This window comes from Pithys albifrons, chromosome 16 (assembly GCF_047495875.1).
Source record: "Pithys albifrons albifrons isolate INPA30051 chromosome 16, PitAlb_v1, whole genome shotgun sequence".
NCBI classification, from domain to species: domain Eukaryota; kingdom Metazoa; phylum Chordata; class Aves; order Passeriformes; family Thamnophilidae; genus Pithys; species Pithys albifrons.
In genome coordinates, this window is record NC_092473.1 from 13,243,011 (window position 1) to 13,259,722 (window position 16,712).

General features: G+C 44.9%; 1 protein-coding gene across 1 annotated transcript in view; it reads left to right on the forward strand.

The window, feature by feature from the left end:
• The window catches only part of SDK1 (sidekick cell adhesion molecule 1), a 391,178-nt gene extending 383,189 nt beyond the window's left edge, over window positions 1-7,989 (forward strand). Inside the window, exon 46 of the mRNA XM_071570864.1 lies at window positions 5,261-7,989. Within this exon, the coding sequence (XP_071426965.1) occupies window positions 5,261-5,533 (273 nt within the window). The 3' untranslated portion in view covers window positions 5,534-7,989. The remainder of the gene's footprint in view (window positions 1-5,260) is intronic.
• Window positions 7,990-16,712: the final 8,723 nt, after the last annotated feature.

Here is a 16,712-nt window from a genome sequence, read left to right on the forward strand (position 1 = left end):
TGTGCACAAACTGTGCCTCCTGCTTTTCCTTGGGGCTTGGCTATGCAGCCTGCCTGTATCATGTCTTTGATGCTGGTTTTTTTTGTGGTGAGGAGTGCTTTTAGTCATGAAATGTTAATATACTCCCAGTAGGGGTAGCAATAGGAGATGCTGCCTTTTGATCAGTCTGAAAATGCTGTTTATGTTGGTGGGTACAGACAGGAGGTCAGGATGGGTTGGGACAGAGGTAGGTATAGATGATTGACCACTCTCTTTTCAAGTGTTCCTGTACCTATTAGCATTTCCTGTTTGTCTTTTATTTTCTTTTACTTCTGTTCTCAAAGGTGATCTTAACAGACAAGCTCTGGTTTTTCAGAGTTTCAGAATTTCCATCTCTCTTAGCAGGCAAGAATGTTTGCCATTATATAAAGAGTTAAAGATATCTTTTTATATAAGAGCTCTACCTAGTTTTGGTCCTCTGCAGCAAAGGGTGCTGATGCTGTTTTCCTTTAATACATCTGTGCAAGGATCTCAAATTCCATTTCTAATGATGCACATAAGGGCAGGCAGGGCCAAAAACTGTGCTTTTGCTTTCAATCCACATGTCATCGTGTTACTGCTTAGTCTTATGCCTCTTGCCTGAGGTGTCAAGATTTTTTATGGAAAAGAAGGAAGTTCACTGCCTTCAAGTCTCATGAGGTTTACTGAATATGAAGAATTCTGTGAGAAACTCTTAGTGTGAGTGACTGCACTTAAAACACAGCTGCCTGGGAGCTCCCTCCTGAAGAGGAGAGCCAGAGAGAAACAAAGAGAGAATCAAGTAGGACACTTAATATTCATAAATCAAGTGGTTAACTTACTCCATGTCATGAAAGCCAAGCACCAGTACTGTTAATGAGGTTAAAGAAGTTTAATTGGCAGGTACGGAGCAAGAGACTGCTATGAGTGTAATTTCTAAATGATTAATAATAATAGGCTTTTAGTTAATGAGTCAAGTGGACAAGGCCCCGGACAGATAATCTGAAGAAATTTGGTGTATTCCATGTACAGAAATTTGATGATATATCTGCGATGTCATCCAGCCATGGCAGAGCAGTTTTACAGGAGAGGAGGGGAGCGTGGAGTGTGTTTGTGTGTTCCCACATGTCCTTGTGGTCTCCCAAAAACTGTTTCCAGGAGAAAATATGCTCACAGGTAGCACTTGTTATCAGTCAGGGCAGAATGCTGGCGATGCTCTGGTCTTCCCACTGCTCTCTTCAGTCTGACTGGCTTTTGCCTTCTCAGCTCTATAGGAAGATATTGCAAATTTCCACTTAACACTTCACAGGGAATTATGTTAACTTGTTTCCAGGAAAGTTCTCTGATGATTTTGACAAGTTGGGCACCACATGGAAACCAGCAACAGGTGAAACATTAAATAATCAGGGATTCCTGTGTCCAGAGAAATCTTTTTGAATATTAGGTTACCTTGTCACTTTTGCAGCATATTCATTTCAGGTCAACCAAAAGAAACTGCTCCCACCTACGTTTTTAGGAGTAATCTTATAAGGTTGTTTCTTTCACAGTCACTTTAGAGAAGTATAATTTGAACTATTATCAGATTTATTATCAAATTTCCCACTGACTAAGCCAGCCAACTCTGGTCGCTGACCTGCCTCCGAACAGCGCCTGTACATTTTGTGCTATCAGTAATATACTTGAATAGCCTCTCATTTTGTGTATTTGTTGTTTCATCACCATCCCTGCACCTTTGGTTGACAGTCTGTAATGTCATCGCACACCCAATCACGCTCCAGCCTGTGGAGGTTTCCAAGGTAACACAGCCACAGTGCCATGGAAAGGAGAAAACTGAAAACAAAGCAAAAGCCCTGCAGCATCTCTATTTACTCAGTAGTTTAGAAACCACTAAAAAGTAATCCTTTAGTATAAGCTGTCTGTATTGTCATGCTAAACAGGTTTATCTTGCTTCTCCTTGATTTTCATCGCGGCTGTGGATAAGGGTAGTTATTGGAGTCTCGTGGAGTCACCTTAGAAGATACTTTAGGAAAATGGACAGAATAGCCAGTGCCTGCCTGTTCTGAAGCAAACACAGAGAAAATACTTTGTATCAACACTAACAAGCAGGTTATCCTTTCCAGCATCAGTGCTAATGATGGTGAAAAAGGTGAAGTTAGTGCAGCTATGTTTTATGACACTTGCTTCTTAAAGGCACTGGCCTTATTTACACCAAAGTAGTGTTTCCTTTCAGTTGGTCTAATGGACTAATTAGTGAACAAATTATCAGCAGGTGGTATTGTTTCAAATTCCCTCTTTCAGTTCATGGCAAGTCTAAGTGTCACCGTATTTCAAATGCTGCAGCGCATCTAAAAGTGTTCCAAGTATTTCTCCTCTTTATTATGTTGACTTCTGGCAATCTTGAAAGAGCTTGGCTTAGGCACAGAAATTATATTAGTTTTGTGGGTGAGTGTTTTACTGCTGGTGATGGACAGAAATCAAGTGGCTGCAACAGTAATACCATTATACCTATAAAGTCGTGTGTCACTCTTCTGGATACAGCTTCTTTTCTGCATTTGTCCTTAGAGCTCCCAGACTTTCAGTTGGCTTTATATTCCTATGTGTCTATCCGGACCATCCAGGCTACTCCCACACCCAGCTCCCCGGAAGAAGGGAAACTAAACTCCTCCTCTGTTACATGGAAAACACGTGTGGAATACTTATGATGTCTGCTTCCTTAGTTACACCTGGTTACTGAGGAAGCCATGGATCAAAACCATTACATTCGACATCAGGAAGACCAATAGGGTGCCACCAGAAGATTGTGGATTTTCTTCTCCTTATGCTAATGCCACCTCAACTCAGCTGTGCTCCATCTGTTCTGCAGGGGTTTGTTTTCCTTGGGGGGTGGCCAAGAGTGACCCAGTCAGTGGTGGTGGATTGGGGAAGGAGTCGGAGGACATGGCAAGGGCAGTGGTAGCCTTGTGCCTTTGATGGAGACAGCACACCAGACCCAAAGGGGTTCACACCTTTAGGTGGTGCTTCTGTTAGTGATCCATAACCACCTGCCTCTGCTCAGGATGCAGAGACTTCTCTTCTGGATGGTCACATCATCCCCAGCTTCCCAGGCATTTAAAATTAGACTATGGAGAAACAACATTGGAGATGCAGGTTGTTGCAAAGCGCAACAACTCGTTTCTTGCTGAGTACAGAGGGATCCAGAGACTGGGGATCTTTTGGAGAAGTTGGTTGTGTCTGCAGCTGAGGACCAGCCTGCCTGAGCTCTTGTTGCCATTCCCTGCCATGCTGCCACATCTGCAGTCATCAGCAGCACTCCTGTTGGAGCTCCTTACAAAAATAGACAGGGCAGTGCTGGCAGGATGTTCCCAGCAGCAGTGCCAAGACTCTGGAGCTGCTCTATGCACTCACTGGCTGTGAAGTGGTTTAAATCTGGGGATATTCCAGGAATGCTGCAAAACTCACCTGCTCAGGAAAGCTGTTGAAGAGAGTTGGGTGTTGGCTCCCCAAAGCTGACAGGTGGTGCAGAGGAATGTTTTCTAGGAGATAGACTTGCTGAGTTTCTTCTGGAATAATTACTAAGTGCTGGTAGGGCTTTGTTGTATTAGTAATTACATGTCAAGGCACCTGAAGCTTTTCATTCTTAAAAATCAAACAGTACATGATTCCTAAAGAGCCAGAGCCTGGGTAATAGTGAAAGGGAAGTTTTGCAAAGCTGTAAAGAGTTGCTTTGCTCAGACTTTTGGAAATCTCTGGGAAAAAATTCTCAGCTCTGTCCATCACCCTCTGTGCTGGAAAATGGGCACAAAGTAGTACTGAAGCAGCTATCTAAGCAAAGAAGTGGCATGATGGATGCTGTGCCCTTTTCAAGTGATGGTTTGCAAGGCATTTGAGGATTGTTCTTCAGAGACCATTAAAAGGGAGCTTTAGAGGAAGAGAGACAAGTTGCATGGCAGGGAGGATCAAGAAGGATGTGTGTTTGCTGTGTGGTGTCATAGATCAGAATGATACCAACCTTTTGAAACTAATTGCAGCAACTACCAGTTACGAGCTGCACTTACCTGTCTCTCCTGTATATCTTAGGCAGCTACTACTTTGGTATTTAATTACCTTTACAATTGGCCATGCAGATTGTTGGGAATAAATGAAAAGAATAAATGCTTCTGTGTGCTCAAATTGAACATTTTGAGGGAAGGCACAAGACGTGGAAATGACTGGATAAATGTTATCTTGCTGTATGGGATGTGGCTGTTATTGGTGGGAACATCAGCAGGAACAGAAGGAAAATGTGTGCTTAGATACCATGGCCAAGGCTTTGCCGTGGTCTCTGTGCTCAGCAGAGATGTACAAGCCCTCTGTGATTTCTCCAGCTGCATCACAGCAGCAGCACTTCAGAGGAGGGGCAGATGCACAAAGCTGATGTGGTTACATCTCAATAGAGCTCCCGCTCGATATTGATATGAGCTTTGAAGCTCTCCAGCCACCGTGCATAAATGTTTCAGGGGTAAGATGCGCTCTGAACACAGAGCTGTGTCTGACTCATCCCAGGGAAGCAGCCCCTCCTGCCTGGCAGCTCTTCTTTTCCAGATTTTGTATTCTCTTTCTTCTGTCGCCGCTGGTTGTGCACCTTGTACCATCAATAATCAGCTGGAACATGCAGATAGAGTTGTTTGCCTGTAAAAAAAATCTGATTTTGTGTAATTCCCTTTCAGTTATGTAACTAACTTTCAATACAAAACAGAGTAAGGCACACCCAGAGTACTGTGCAGGTGGCCTGGTCTGGTCACCACAAACAACAGCCTGTCTGGCCAACCCAAGTGGGTTTGTATGGGAGACGTTTCTGCTGTCCTTGCATCAGAACAGAGATGCTCAATTCTAATTGCAATATTTCTGATTATTGTTTACAACAGTAATAGTGATCGAAAGCTCTTGTTTTCCCTGTGGCATCTCTGCACTTCCCTGCATCTTGTGTCCAAATAGGAACTCCTGGCTCCTGCTACAGTGAATTAGAAGGGATTTCTCTGCATTGCTTATCACCAGCGTTCATCAGGGGACTCTCCCTCTAGCAGCAAAGTCTGGCTAAACCAGAGCATGATGCTTTTCTACAGTCCAGCTTGGATTACACCTGAACTTCAAGCCATCTTGCCTTAACATTACAGCTTCTGTCAGCTGGTGATATTAAACCTGCCTCTAAATTCTTTGCAAGTGGAACAGGCTAAATAAATGCTAATGACCGACTATTTAATGATATTTTTTCCCGCTGCTCCAGGTCACTGACTCAGATTACGAAGACGAGTTGCCCAAGCACTCCTTTGTGAACCACTACATGAGCGACCCCACGTACTACAACTCGTGGAAGCGGCAGCAGAAAGGGGTGAAGCACCCAGCGTCCTACAGATACGAGGAGTGCACGGCCAGCGAGACAGAACCCTATTTCCAGACTGTCATCACAACACAGAGCTCAGGAGGGGTGTACACCCCGACGGGACAGCCCGCGCCCGGCTCCCGGACTCCAGTGACAGGCTTCTCCTCCTTCGTCTGAGCCGGAGCTGGGGACACACCGATGGCACTTGGGGACCCGCCACAGTGACTGTGTGTGTGGCACCGGGGCGGTGAACTGGGGGTGACCTCTCTATCAGGGTAGAAACGGATGGGAACACAGATGAGGCTGGGTTGGTGGTTTTTTTTTTCCCTGAAGACAATCAACTCTAAGAAAACATGGAGCTGAATGAGCTGAACCTTTGTTTAAAAAACAGACAAAAAGGAATTCTGAAAAGTGATGATTTTAACCACTTGTGAATAGTAGGGGTTTTTTAACCGCTTTTTGTAACACTGCTTCAGGAAGCAGCTCCCATGCCCTTCTCTTCCCTCTTTCTTTCTCTCCCCTCCTTCTGTCCCACCGTTCCCAAACAAGCAGGTGAATTCCCTAGATGCAATGAGTGACTTTGTGATGTGATTTGAAGAGAAAACATAAATCCTTCCAGGCTCCTTTTTCTTCCTTTTCCTCTACTCTTTTTTTTATTCTTTTTTTTTTATTATTTTTCCCTGTCATCAAGGTCAAGTACAAGAACATAGAAAAGGGACAAATTTTTAGGTGAAAAGCAGACACCTCCTCTCTCCTCTTCTCCTTGCTGCTCCCCACATTAGGAGCACTGGCTGATCAACACAGGCTCAGATGTGTCACTGTGTCTGCTCTAGGCTCACTACTGGTGTATTTACACTTAATTACTGACCTGCTTTTCTTTCTTCTTCAAATGGGACCTGCTGCATTCTTTAAATATTCCAACTCCAGGGCCTTTGGAAGAGGAGATGGCTCAAAAGAGCGCTGTAGGCACTGGTGGGTGAAGCAAATGGGAAGAATTCCATTGCAAGGTCAGTTTATTTTTGGAGTGGCTCTAATCCCCCCCGTGGACTGTGTGTACCATTTGAATCAGTCATTTTTTAAAAGTCAAAGGACACAACCCAGCAAGCCAGAGGAATTTTTCAATTAAAATTGCAGTGACAAACTAGAGAGTCTACTAATTGATGAGGGGTTTGATCATCAAAGTTATTCTGCCCTGGCAACAGAACTTGAGTGTCCTTTCTCACCCAGACGCTGCAATCCTGTTTACTGGTCTGTAAAAAAGTATACAGGGGCAGGGTTTGATTGGTTTTGGTTTTGGTTTTGTGGGGTTTTTTTGGTGGTTTTTTTTTTGTTACAAAGACACATCACACAGACTAGGAGAGTTTTAGTGTCCACAGGTGCCTTTTATTGATTCTTCAGCTTTGTATCTGGGAGAAGCACCAACATTTCTCCAAATAAAGCTAATCAGATTTTCAGGCATTAGGGTCATGAATTACCTTGTGCACTTTTACAGTCTGTTTGTGCACTTGAAACTACGGCCTTTGGAAAGAAGAGAGGGGAGTTCTAGTTTATTTTCCATCCTTTAGTACAATTCACTTTTTGTTTTCTTCTTTTCTATTCTTTTCCTGAATCTGCAATGTTTAGCAGCAAGTTATTCACTCACAAGGAAGTTGTCAGGCATTTAAAGAATCCAAGTCCAGCCCTTGGACCTTAACAGTCCTGGGTCATCAGACTTTCAATTGCAAGGGTTTGAAAGGTGAATTGGGAAGTAGGTGAGTCCTTGCCACTCCAGCATCTGGCATTTCCTCACAGGTGGATCAGCCAGAAAAATTGGTGCTTGTTGAAGTCCCACCAGGGCTTGTGTGGGCACTGTTACTGTTGAAAACTGCCCCTGTCCTCTCTGGGGATGTTTTTATCTCATCTAGGGATGCAGGACATCTGTGGCACGGGGTGGTGGTGTCTTCAAGGCAGGTTGTTGAAAACAACCTGCCCAGGGGGCCTGGTTAGGAGTATCCTGGTGGCACCTCACCAGAACAGTTGAGGTCCAAGGGCAAGCTCAGCCTTGCTATCACCCTTCAGTGCCTCTTGGACAAGGCAAATGATCTCAGAACTGCTTTTACTCTTTGGCACTGCCTCTGAGCACTGCTGCTTTTGGTGCATGCAGATTCTGGATAGCTTTGGCACTGGATTGCTGTTCCTCTCCAAAGGCTCCAGAAAGAAAAAGTTCAAAACCAAAAACTCCAGTGGGTGTGTTTAAGGGCTTTTGAGTTCGGGATAATGATCCACAGCTCATTAGATGGCAAGGGATGCACAAAGACATGGGCTGGAGCCAAAACCCTGTGAGTCATCCCCCTCTCTGCACCTGGGTAGGATGTGTGTGGATGGAGAAGGGGCCCCAAAGAGGATGACTTGGAGTATGCTGGGAAGAGGAATGCAAAGCAAACAAAAAAACCCACTGCCTTCTGTGCACTTTGACTGTTCTCTTAAGCCATATGGACTTTGCTTTAATTACTGAACTGCCAAAATTTGTTTGCAGTCGGAGTTTTTTGTTTCTTAGACAAAATTATCTACGTGACTTTCTGTTATGTTTTCTTTTTCCTTTGTTATTTCCTGCATCAGATTACATATTTTAAATACCTTGGTTTTATACACTTTGACGTAGCAGTGCAATTGCTCTTGGAATTTTAATGGCGTTTATCCAACAGGTGTGAGAGGTAGTGCTGCAGGAGGAGCCTTCCAAGAACCACTAAGGACTAGGGGATATAAATTAGTAGGATCAAACACTGAAGAGTTTGCTCCAAAGGAAAGCATAGTGTGAGTAGCTCCCTATCACCTGAATATTGCCAGATCTGAATTGGTGTAAGGTGCACTTACTCCCCAGAGCTGATCTGATATCACATTGAGCAAAAACAAAGCAAGAAAAACATGGGAAATAAAGGAAATGGACTTTGTGGCCGTTGCTCCACTGAAGGACAACATGGGGAGCAGCACAATCTATACAAAGTGAGGAGAAGAGACTGTTCCTTTTTTCTCAGAACCAGCTGCAACTAAAAAGCCTGAGCTTGCTGAGGACCTGCTGAGTGGGCTGTGTGGCTCTTTTCTTCCGACTGCTGCTGAAATAACAGGTTGTGTGATTCCTTTAGGACCTGTTGATCCAAACAATGGTATTTCTGTTCCATTCTCGTCCACACTATCGTCACTCAGTTATGTTTTGTTTAGGACTTGGCTTTTCTGATGTGGGAGTTTATTTTCAATAGGCAATTGCAGAGCGTGGAGGTGCAATGCCCTGCTCAGCCCTCAGCTGAGCACAGGACGTGGGTTCTGCTGCCCAGGATCCTGTGGAGCTACATGGATGATGCCTGTGCCTCCTTCCTAACGTGCTGTACTTTTAAAATATGGTTAATGGGTAGGTTTTATTTACTTCAGATATCAGGTAAATTGTTTTGTCTGGAAGGAAACACTCCATCAGTTAGCAAGAAAGCTCTATTTCACAGCTGCAATCTTGGGGAATTGCAGCCTTGAAATACAACTTTTAAACATTAGTTGTCGTGTTACAGTAACTTCACCCATCAAATCCACTTCCATTTCCATCTTCCTGTACGGAACAGTCTTGAAAAATGAAGGCTTATATTTAAAACACATTCTTAGGGTATTTTATTTTTATTTATTTATTTACCTTCTCCTTTCTCAGGTCTCTTGGTGGCTGTTACTAAAAAATGAAAACAGCACCATGAAATGACCAAGGGAGACATTTCAGCAAACAGTTTAACAGGAGCTTGTTTTTCATGCACTAGCCAAGCAATATCCAATTTCCTGCAGGAAAAAAGTGCCCAAGTCTTCACCCCCTCCCTGGACTGAGATGGCACCAAGCACCACTGCCAGCGATGCTCCTGGCACCTTGTCCCTGTCATAAATGAGGTGCAAAAGGGCACCACGTGTAGGAGCTGCACTGTTCCAGCCTACTCCAAGTGGAGCATTTTATCCCCCAATACTCCATATCACACGTGGTGTGTCCCCCATCACAGCCCACACCTTTGGGTGGAGTGTTTTCCCACCTTTTAAAGCTCCCACGTTGGTGCAGGGCCAGCGCTGCGGGTGGAAGTGGCAGCGGTGACAAGGGACAGGAGAGGGCACTGTCTTGCTTTCATCAGTGACAGTCTTTTTGCCTGCCCTGGGAAGTATCCTGTGAAACATCTTCGTGGGGAGGGCAGGGAGAGGGGAGAGCACAGAGCAAAGGGTTTCATGAGCGTTTACTAAAGGAATCACACTGCAGGCAGCAATCCCGCTTTCAATAGAAGTTGGCATTACTGGAGAGAAGAAAGAAAAACATACCAAAAAAAGAGAAACTTACCCCAAATGATTTTTTTTCTCCTCATTTTGAGTGTTAAAGCCAGTGATGGTTTGCAGATGGGCCAAGATCTCACTTTTCCTCCTTACACCCAGGTCTCTGCCAGAAGCTGCTGTAGCAATTGTTTAGACTAAATATCCAAGCCTGTCTTGACATGGAGATATGTTTATTATCCTTGTCATTGCTTCCCTCAAGAAATCCATTGGGTCATCCAAGGATTATCCAATCTGCTTTCCAAAAAGGGAGGGGAGAGATATGTTTATATGTACAGAGCACTGGTGTCTTCTCCCACTCACTGCTTTCAGATAAGCAAGCAACTTGTTTGAGAAAAATCCTTTTAAAAGAGGAATTTATCTGGAAACTTAAAAAAAAAAAAGCAAGCCACCAGACAAAAAAGATAACCTTTGGGAGAGTCATTAGAAATCCTGAAGTCAAGAAACCTGTGATATGTAAGACTGACCATGATGCCAACACCTCCTGTCATTACTGATCTCCTGTAGCAGCCAGAAGGGCACACACAGTGAGGGGTGATATTTGGAGAGGAAAAGCCATCACAGAACATCTGGTACATGGGCAGGTTGTACTGCAAATGGCTTCACTCAGCCTGGAGTTCCTGCTTGTTCAGTCACATTCCTTAGGTTGTTTTCACAGGGTTTTTGCCAGCACGTGTGGAACCCACACATCATCACAGCATTACTGGAGGTGGGGGAAGTTACCTCAGTGTGGCCTGCAGACAAAGCCACATGTGGTGATGTGGTTGTACAGCACCCAGAGAAACCTTCTCGTAGAAACTTCCCCTGGATTAGGAGCACGTTCACCCCAAGACTGAACATGTTGGGTCTGAAATGGCTCCACCTGACAAGTCATAGAATCCTAGAATGGTGTGGGTTGGAAGGGACCTTAAAGATCATCTCGTTTGAATCCTCCTGTCATGGGCAGGGACACCCTCCACTAGCCCAGGTTGCTCCAAGCCCTGTCCAACCTGGCCTTGGACACTTCCAGTCCCTTCAGTTGTTTGTATTTCTGTACTCCTTTTCCCTCACCCAGGCCCCCAGACAAATAAAGCTGGCTTGCACTTCCTGAAGGTGTAAAGTTTGCCACACCAGGTAGTAGAGAGCCACAGCAGATAAGCACACACAGAACACATGGGACAGGTGAGATATGTTTGAACAAGGAGTGAAATACCATTAGCACTTGAGATTCAGGCTATGACTCAGAATTTTATCTTCTCAAACTGCCACCTGCCCACTTTAAATGGCCTTGGGGCCTCAAGACTTGGCAGGAAATCCATTATTTCAATGCTGTTGGATCACTGTGCACTTTCTTGGGGCTTGAATCACTGGATATAGAGACAGGAATGGGGTTACAGAGCTTTATATCAAAGTGTTTTCCCATTTATGTTCAAATCTCTAGATTTGGGAATTTCTGCTACCACAGAATGGCAGAGTTCTGCAGTTAGGGCACCTGGGAAGAGCCACCAGCACTCCCTCTTTGATGCCATCACACCCCTGGGCAATTCTGGGACCTGTCACGGTGCAGTGTGAGCTCTGAGGTAGCAGAGAGGTGCAAGAACTCCATATTATGCAGAGTTGTAGTTGGTCACTTTGCCACTCTTGGGATGGAGTCCATCCTCTGATTTGGTATCTGCTGTCAGTTTAGGGGTAGGACCACTTTATACAGCTGTGTTTGAGTTACCCTTTGGTGTACTACAGTTATGGGATCGTTGCTTTTAATTCAGTGTCTCTGTGGAGATTTGCCCTGGATTTTTGTTCCACACCTCTTGTTAGCCTCACCTTTACCACTCCACTATTTTATATGAGAAAGTTACTTCTTCTTTTGCAAACTTGCTTCTGATTAAAAGAACCCTTTTTGAAACCTCTGTCTCCTTGGTACATTTGTTCTGCAGAAGGGAAAAAAATATTTCCCCAGACTCTTCTGTTACTGAAGAAGTTTCTGGGTGCCTTGCCAGCACGCTCATGAGTTAACAGCTCAGGACAGTGAAAATGTAACAGGCTGAAATTCCTCACTGTTTGTTCTGGACTGTAAAATCTTACAACCCCTTCTGCTTCTCAGCTAAACTGACACTCTCAAATAGTTTCCACACAAAAATTTGATCAGCTTTAAATATTTTATTATTTCACAGTGATAAACTTCCTCCAGATCCTTAATATGAGAGAGTCAAAACCCACTTAGAAACAGAAACCCAAGGGGGCAACTCTTTTATTGCTTTGTCCACTTGCAAATAGTATTTGTCCTCCCCTGCAGTGTTGTAGCAGCCGTTAATCAGTTCCCACAACCGTGCAGGTGTTGGGGAGGCAGGACAAGATCCCAGCTGGGGGAAATCAGGGCAGCTCTGTTATTCCAGGGTGGTTGTTTGTGCTCTTCACCCACTGAGCATCTGGCCTAGAGAAGTAAACTAAACTCAGTCAGGTCAGCTACAGTTCTGGTGGGAGAAATGAGGGCAAGAAATCAATGTTTTCCAAATGGGAGAAGGGAAGAAAAAAAGTCAAACTGTGAAGGAAAGAATTCATATTCTCCTGCTCCTGAAAGGGATATTATAAATAATGCAGTGTTGTATAAATACAGGCAGCCCTCTGCGGCTGGGAGCTTGTAATAACCCAGAGGTATCACTGTACCCATTCTGAAGATGAAAATCCTCCCGCCACAGCATTCCGTGAGCGAGATATTATTCTGCAAAATTGCCATAAGATGCAGAAGTGCCTTTTTGAGGCCATTCAGCTCTGAAATGTATCATCCTCCAGCTTGCAGCCCTTACTCTTCTCAGGATGTGTTTCCTCCACACACGTTTTTGTGGCTGGGATTGGAGCACGGACATAAACATGGGAGTGGATGGGAAATCTGCCACAGCATTTGTAGCCTAAACAATACCAGAGAAAACAGATTGGCTTCCCGCCCTGCCCTGAACAGCACAAGCAGTGGCTTGACTGAATCAAGTAATCTGGGCTTTCATTACTGATCCTTTTCCTGCTATTTGTCTCTTTTGTTCCCTCTTTTTCCCTCTGCGTTTTTGCTCCAGGGTTATTTATTTTTCTCCTTGCTCCTTTTATTTTCTTTTTTAAGACTGCCACTTGTTTTTATTATTTTTCCTCTCCTCCTCTTGCCTCACTAATTATTTTCATTTCAAACCTGCATTTCCCACAAAATCAAAAGGAACTTGGAGTGAACACGTTTTTGTTGGGTTTTTGTTCACTTCCACTGTGCCCCAGGAGTTCCTTAGCTTTGCTGTCTTGTTTACTTGGAAATGCTGGGCACGTTCCTACAAGCCAAGGCGGGGTGGCCACTGACTTCCCAGGCTGGTAGAGACCTTCATTAAGTAGGCAATTGGCATGTTCATCCCCCTTTGTTAATGAGTCAGGATAATCCTAAATCAGATGAGGCAGATGTGGGAAGTCATTCTTTGAGGTTTTACAAGACAAATCTGTCAGTGGTGCTGAAACCTGTGAAGTCTTGTGGAATCAGGGGATCTGCATCTGTGTGTGAAGAACCGAGGAAGCTGCAAACCATGGCTGTGTGATCAAAATGTGTTCAGAGGAAGAAGAGCCCAAGCCCACAGTGTCATTCAAAGGTAATCCCCTGCATTGTGCAGCTTCCAAGGGGTTCAGTGCACCCATCAAGGTGAGCTGGTGCACACCCTAGAAAAGCAGCAGTGGCAAAACCATAGACTTGTTCTTCACCCTGAGCTTTGCTAATCTGAGTTTGTGTCCTTTGTGCACTTAAGAGAAGGTGCAGGTGAGGCTAAAAGGCAAGTCTGAAGAGAAGGCATGTGTAATATAGTCCGGGGCCTTGTGCCAAGAGTGACAAAATGCCTTACAAACACCAGTGACCTCACCACAGCCCTGTCAAATTGGGGAGGATTAATATCCCACCTTTGGTAGGAGGAAACTGAGGCACAGGCAGAGTTGCCTGTGGGACCAAGTTGCAGCCTGTGACTGGTATCAGTGGGCCCAAGTGGCCTTGATTGCAAATGTCCTCAGCACAGGGCGAAGAAAACGCATCTTTCTTACAAAACAGCAGGATGGGTTATTTTTGGGTCTTTATAAATTGTCTGTTTTCCAGCACTATCATTCTTACCCTACCAGGGGAACATGACTGACCTAATTAGAGTCTAATTCCAACAGCACAAGGCTCAACTTGTAAATACAAACTTTTCTTTTTAAATTTTGAGTTATTTTTTATGTATGTACAAGCACATCTGATTGGTATAAACACCCCAAAGGTGAGGAGCAAGGGAGGAGCAGGGCAATGGGAGTCATCAGAGAAGCAAAACTATGGAAAATTTGGGATGAATAAGGGCAAATTTTCAGGTTGATTTACAAGACTATGACTTAATCTGCTGGGAGACTGTATCCTCTGGGATTAAACCTCACATAACCTGATGGGAATTAGAAAATGTTTTATGCCCACCATGGAAAGGACTGGCAGAGGAGGGATTCAGTATTTCAATCCTCTGTCCAGCAAAAAATATCCACGGTGATCAATGAAGACACTTTCATTGATCCACAGCTGTCTCCGCACAACAGAAGAAATTAAAAGGTGAGAAAAAGATGCTCGTTTTCAATGAAACCCATTTCAGGAAGCCAGCAAGGGTTAATCCAACCAGCCAAATGCCTGGCTTTAGCTGCAATAGAGAAATCCTCCCGGTGGGGTTGAGTGATAAGCCTCCAGCCACACCTGTTTGGATTCTCGAGGACTGTGCCTGAACGTGTTTGGGATGGCTCACATCCAGCAGCTGCTGATAGGGAGTCCACAATGCTGAATGATTCACCAGCCAAACAGCTTCATCCCTGCTCTTAGTCCATACACAGAATGTGTCCAGAAAAAACATCCAGAACCTGGGCACTGGAGACAGAAGTGATGGGCCAAACTCTGCCCCTGGGCAGTGATGTGGCTCTGACTGCCGGGTCTGGCTGAGCAGAGATCTGGCTCTAAAAGAGATTACACCCTCTGGGCCATTTCTAACGTGTCCTCATAAGATAGGGTGGGTTTGGAGGTATGAGGATTGTGGTAACAAGGCCTGTATGTCACGTGTTTAGTGCTGATGTCTTCAGGGTCATATCATGATTTTTGTTTCTTTCTGGCTTGACTTCTGGGTTGGAAGTGGCTCAGCAGAAATTGAGGTCATTGCAAATGATGCAATGATGCCTTCTGCAAAGCACTGGCTGCTTTGTCTGGTGAGACCAAGCTACCAGCTGGGAGATCTGAAAAGAAAAAGGAGTTCCTCTCTGGTATAATGTGAGATGGGCAAAGGAGAAGTTGTCCTTGAAAGAGCTGGTGTCCAAACCTGAGCAGGGAGTGCACACAGCACTGCCCCGTCTGTGCTTGCTGTAGTTAGTTCGATACTGTAACACTGGCTGTGGCTTATAATTTTCCATCCTTGCTCAGAAATTATAGAGGAGTGAAAGGGAGATGGGTTTCAGCTGGTGATGCTTCAGGAGCATTGAGCAGCACTGCTGGATGAAAGGAGCAACGTGGTGTTTTTGCTCTGCAGAGGTCTCAGAAGTGCTCTGTGGTTTTGAGCTTGGTGAGAGGGAAAGTAGAAACTGGTGCCAGCCCTTGGTCCTTCCCTGGCTGCTGGAGCTCTTTGAGGATGTTATGCATCTGGTGCTTTCCCATTGAATCCTTTTGAGAGGCTCATTTGAGAGCAAGGTTTGTAAGGAAGAGCCATGAATAAACAGCTTGTGATCCCATTTGTGGGACAAGAGGAAAATAAGAAGAGAATGGTTAAGGGTGGGACAATCAGTGAATAAACCCCTAGTTATTAACAGGGCTGATATTTTGCTATGTCTCTTAGAAGAATGTTGTGCATTACAACAGACTTTTCCCCTAGTATGTGGAGGAAAGGAAAACCTTTGGGTCTACAATACAGCAGCCAACAAAAAAGCCTGAGATGCAGCAGAATGTGTCTCCTAGGGGTGGCCTTCTACCCAGTGTTCTGCACTTGCACAGGTCTTCTATCCCCTTGGCCTTGTTCAGTCCCACCAAGCAGACAGTGGTTAAACCACCTCTCCTCCAGGAGGAATTCTGTAGTTTAAATTTTTATATCTTTATCTCTCTGGGAGCTTTCACAAACTGAAGTTCTGCATGAGGCATGAGGTTCAATATCCCCTCCTGTGCCCCATCAATTCAGGCGTCATTCCCCCAGCTGGTCTAAGATGTATTTGTCCCATTTTTACAGCTAGGACTACAGCCAGGTATCACAGTTCATAACTCCTTCTGTTTGTGTTAACCATGGTGACCATCAGCCTTGGAATCCCCATAAACCTTATTTGCCTCTCAGCACAGAGGAGTGCAGGGTGTTGGCAGCAGCGAAGGGCACTGAGCTCTGGGACAACAGCAACATAAACTCAGGGGAAATACCTGATGCCAGGGCTGGGATAAGGAGTGGTAGATAATGTGCAAGCTAATATTGAACTGGGATTGTTGCCATGTGGCAAGGCCAAACATGCCAGGATCACATGGTGGCCAGTGGATGAGCAGGGCAGGTGTGCAGGGCCACGGCTTCAGTGCTGTCCAGGACCATTATGCAACTGCCTGCCATGGGGGAACAGGGTCACAGTCACTCCGCTTGTGCCCAGGGTATCAAAATTAATAGTCTTTTTATAGCCCTGTGCAGGTCACCAGGGCTTCTGGAAGCCTTTCTAGAACCCTTGGGATTTGTTATTAATGGGGAAAGCAATGGCACTGGGTTGGAGTCAATAAGAAGCGTGAAGTCAGAGAGGCTGAGGCCACATCTGCTCCTGACCCAGAGGAGGACATTCCTTTTGGACCACTCTGGGTCCTTCATAGGTACAGATTATTAACCCTGGAAACATCACTAGGGCTGTAAACCAACTCTGTCTTATAATATATAACCATGCCTGTAGACCAGTGCACCGAAGAGGTCACTGGCCATTGATGTGACTTTTACCAATGGGGTTTCACAGCTCTCTTGGAGATCTCTCCTATAAATAAGTTATTATCTGAAATGGGAGAGGGCGGAAAGTGGCAATGGTGTGAAAGAGGTGAATT